Source organism: Camellia sinensis, chromosome 2, assembly GCF_055761805.1.
Source record: "Camellia sinensis isolate YWXY chromosome 2, ASM5576180v1, whole genome shotgun sequence".
Lineage (NCBI taxonomy): Eukaryota > Viridiplantae > Streptophyta > Magnoliopsida > Ericales > Theaceae > Camellia > Camellia sinensis.
In genome coordinates this window covers 117083641-117087930 of record NC_138962.1, presented here as the reverse complement: position 1 = coordinate 117087930, position 4290 = coordinate 117083641, and the positions used below count along the sequence as shown (strand labels likewise).

Below are 4290 nucleotides of genomic sequence, written 5' to 3'. Positions count from 1 at the left end.
AAACAAGACCTTTCTTTCAAGAACACATGAACACCATTTTCTCTTTCTAAAACCAACTTTAAATCGATGCATGACATGCAAAACGGGTTCGATCATGCAATGCAGCTAGATGATCAATAAGAATGACAAGAGTAGATCAAGAATCTAACCTCGATACGCGAATCTAATGGTTTGATCTCTAGGAATCAAGCTCGAAACCCACTCTCTCACTCTAAACTTCTTCTTCGAGAGAGAGCTTCTCTCTCCTCACAAACAAAGACATATAGCAAAATGATACATTTCTAAGTCTGCTGGCTGACTTAACCCTCTACAGAGGCATGTGGCAGTGGCTGGTTGGTGCTACACAGAAAGGTGGCTGAGTGACAAGACAAAACTATGACAAAGTGTGTTCAACAAGCAAGACGACATGGGCACTCTGGCGAGTAATGATCTCGGCTAAGAACAAGACATCGACAAGTAGGAAATGATGACCTCGGCTAGGAAGGACAACACTTGACTGAGCTGTGCCACACCTTGGCCTAGATGTGCCACACCTCGGTCTAGGTCATACCACTCCGAGACAAGATCACTTGGGTGCAAAGGTAACATTTCGGCCTAGATGATTCACACCTCAGCCTTGGTAATGAACACCTCGGCCTAGATAATGACATATCGGCCAATATGTCAGGCCAAGGGTAGAGGTCAAACAAGGTGGTTCCAAGATAATTCTAGGCTAACATGACTTCGACTAAACCCAAACCAAGCAAGGTACAAAACTTACTATAACACTTAAACGAACAAGGACAAGACTCGAAATGCAAGTTTACAAGACAGAATCACACGAATACATATGAGTATGGTTAGGATAGCGTGAGGGTTATTACATCGAGTCTCATCATGCAAGGCAGCCCTTCATGTTGCTGCTTTTTCGAACCTTCTCTTCCTTTTTCCTGCTTTTCTTCAAACAAGCAAACGAGTTTGGGGCAATGACAAATATTCAAATGGCAAAGGGAAGGAAGACATCAATGTTATGAGTTCTTGACAGTTACAAATATTCAATTTCTCGAGTCCTATCAAACCTTGAGTGAACCATGTCGGTAGGAATGCCAGTTTTTTAACATGGGAAATGCTCAAAGCAGTTATTGAAGTCAAATGCTTAGACATTTCATTAGCCAGTAACTCTTCATCAGTTATGCTTGGATCGCAGAGGGAGTTGAGAACTATAACATGTCTAATATCCAAGGTGAGGGAACCAAGTTCAATCATGTTCTTCGTCCCTAAGAGTGCTGGAAGGCTTGGGAGCATAACATTATTCATTGACAAGGACGCAAGTGATGGGTGAACGAGGCTCGAAACATCAATCAGCAACTGCAGACAACCATCAATTTTGAGAGAATTGAGACAAGGAAGATCATTTGGTAATCTTCCAACAAGTTTGGGACAATTCATGATAGAAAGCTCACTGAGATGACAGAACGGTTGAACTCTATCTGTTTCAATAGCAGACCAATCCTCCCATGTTGGCATAAACTCAAAGCTCAGTCTCTCTAGAGAGGGGAAAGGTTGGCACCACACTGCTGCCCATAGAACTCACAACCCAAGCGCTTTATTGCACTCATTCCTTCAATGTAAAGGTTTTTAAGCAAGGGTAGTTGTCCAAGTGGTGGCAAAGATGTGCAACATTTGCTACCTTTTAATCGCATGAACACCATTTTGGAGAACGAAACTTCTCCAACCCAGTTTGGAAATTTTGTACTGCCATACCCATTGATGGTGAGTCGTTCCAACAATTTGGAAGGTCTCATCACGTCAAGCACATCCCTCTCAACTATGTCATTCTGTGAACTATGAGATTCATCCCATTCTAGTGATAAACTTTTTAACTCCTCCTTAGACATTAAATTGGCATCCCTTGCATCCTTAACACCACTGACATTCTCCAGTCTTGATATGTGTATTGCCCCTCGAATGTGTGATAGGTTTTTCAACTCTCCTATTTTACGCCCATAATCTTTACCCACCATAAAATTTGGCAATGTTTGGAGATTAGTTAATTTACCTATATGTAGTGACATCTCTTCTAATGATGGGATATGCACGCCAGTCATGTCAAAATAGCGCAAGTTCACTAGCCTCCCCATGTTTAGAGACAACTTTTGAAGTCGACGACAAAATTTCAAAAACAAGACTTGTAAATTATAGAGAGTTGCCACTATGTCAGGTAACCTTGTAATCCCATAATGGGATACATCAAGGTACCGCAAATGCTTTAGATCTCCAATGGAATCTGGTAGTTCATCTATGCTATTACAATGTAAACGCAATTCACGTAAGCATTTTAACTTTGGCAAAAAATCATGAAACAAGTACCTCGTTGCATGGAAGCTCGGTGGAAAAAACTGTAAGAATGTTCGTAAGCATTTGGCATCATCAAAAACTTCAAATTTTTTGATTCCGTCAATGTAGTTACCAACATAAATTGCATGTCAAGCTTTGTCAGAAATCTTGCTCGGCCTGTCACCTTCTAAATTATTTTCCAACCTAAAACATTTGTCCCGTGACATTGAGCCAAATCATTGATGAGGTCATGCATTATGAATAGCGATTTGTTACCACTTGACGGTTGAAAAAATGATCTTGACACCAATTCGTGAAAATACTTGCAGCCTAAATCTTTCATTTGCTCTCCACCTTTTGGTTGTTCAATTAAACCTTGGGCCATCGATAGCAAGACTAATTCCGTCTTCCTAAATTCATAGTCCTTTGGAATGATTGCACAGTAGGAAATGCACGTCTTCAAATGGGAAGGGAGATGAAGGTAGCTTAATTTCAATGCTGGGAGAATGCCACTTTCCTCATTCCATATATCGCTGTTTAGTATCGCTTTCCATTCACGTTCTTCTTGTTTACAGCACAATAAGCTGCCAAGAGCCCTCGCTGCCAAGGGTAAGCCTCTACACCTGTTCTCAACAATTTTTTTACCAATTGATTCCAATTCTTGGCATTCCTCAATATTTCTGTTCTGAAATGCATGTTGGGAAAAGATTAACCAACAATCGTCATATGATAAGTTGTGCAAATTGTGATATTTATCCATTCCCATCTGCTTTGCAACACCTCTGTCTCGCGTTGTCACAATGACTTTACTTCCAGGTGCTCCAACTCCAAATGGGGATTGTAACAAATTCCACCCATCATGTCCATAGTCCCACACATCATCTAGGACAAGCAAAAACTTTTTCCCTGCCAACGTTTTGCTAAGTTGAACTTGAACCTCATTTAAGTTACTAAAATTCCATGAACAGTGAGTGAACGACTCGAGAATTGCCTTTGTTATTCTCATAACTTCGAAGTCATCAGAAACACAAACCCATGCTTTTAGATTGAAATGCTTTTGCACTTGGTCGTGATTGTAAATGTGCTGAGTTAATATAGTCTTGCCGATCCCACCCATGCCTACAATGGGAATTACATCAAAAGAAGTTCCAGTAGGTGCATCCCCAAATAGCAATTCCATAATTTGCTTATGTCTTTATCTCTGCCATGAATGTGAGGTTCCTTCAAACATGTAGTTTGTGATCTCTGCTGTAAATCTGTAGACATCCTCCCAACAAGTCTTTTATCTAAACCAAGTTCTTTTCCTTTTGTAGCAACTTCTTGTAATTGACTAGTAATCTCAATTAGCTTTGACCCACTTTTAAAATTGAATGGAGCAATATTAGAGATGCGTGGAAACTTAGCTGGTCTTCTTTCCATTGTCGTCTCCTCCGCCATTAGCTTCCTTTCAAGATCGTCAGTGGCAAAATCATCCAACATGTCATCTGCATCGTAAGCCAAATGGTAACCTCTTCAAGCCACTTTTTGATATCCTTGTGGTATATCTGTTTGTTCTCTGCATCAGCCAACAAAGTCTCTAATAAATCCTCTAATGCCTTCTTCAGATTCTGGATGCCAGTGCCAACATCCGTTGTGCTCACTATGTTGCTAAAATAAGAGGACAATTTATCAACCATAGCTTGTACGAATGGAGAGATAAAGATCCCAAATACATCCATGGTGTTTGTTCTGAAAGAAGGAAAGGTAATGAAACCAAGCAATACAGATATCAGAAACAGGTTGAAGAGCCTCTGCAAACTTGGAACGACTTTGGTGGTAAAGATAAGAATTTGAGTCAAAACGAAGCAATACAGGGATCAAGAACAGGCTGAACCTCTGCAAACTTGGAACAACTTTGGTTGATAAAAGATATGAAAGGTAGGAAACGAAGCAATACAGACATCAAAAACAGGTTGAAACTCAGCAAACTTCAAA

General features: G+C 40.3%; 1 protein-coding gene across 1 annotated transcript; it reads right to left on the bottom strand.

Annotated features, from left to right (window-relative positions):
* Positions 1-1526: 1526 nt before the first annotated feature.
* On the bottom strand, positions 1527-3753 carry LOC114320944 (disease resistance protein RGA2-like). Its single transcript, XM_082912940.1, has 3 exons — positions 3546-3753; positions 2640-3435; positions 1527-2283 (listed from the first exon to the last, which is right to left on the bottom strand). The coding sequence occupies exons 1-3, from the start codon at positions 3751-3753 to the stop codon at positions 1527-1529; spliced, it is 1761 nt and encodes a 586-aa protein (XP_082769066.1).
* Positions 3754-4290: the final 537 nt, after the last annotated feature.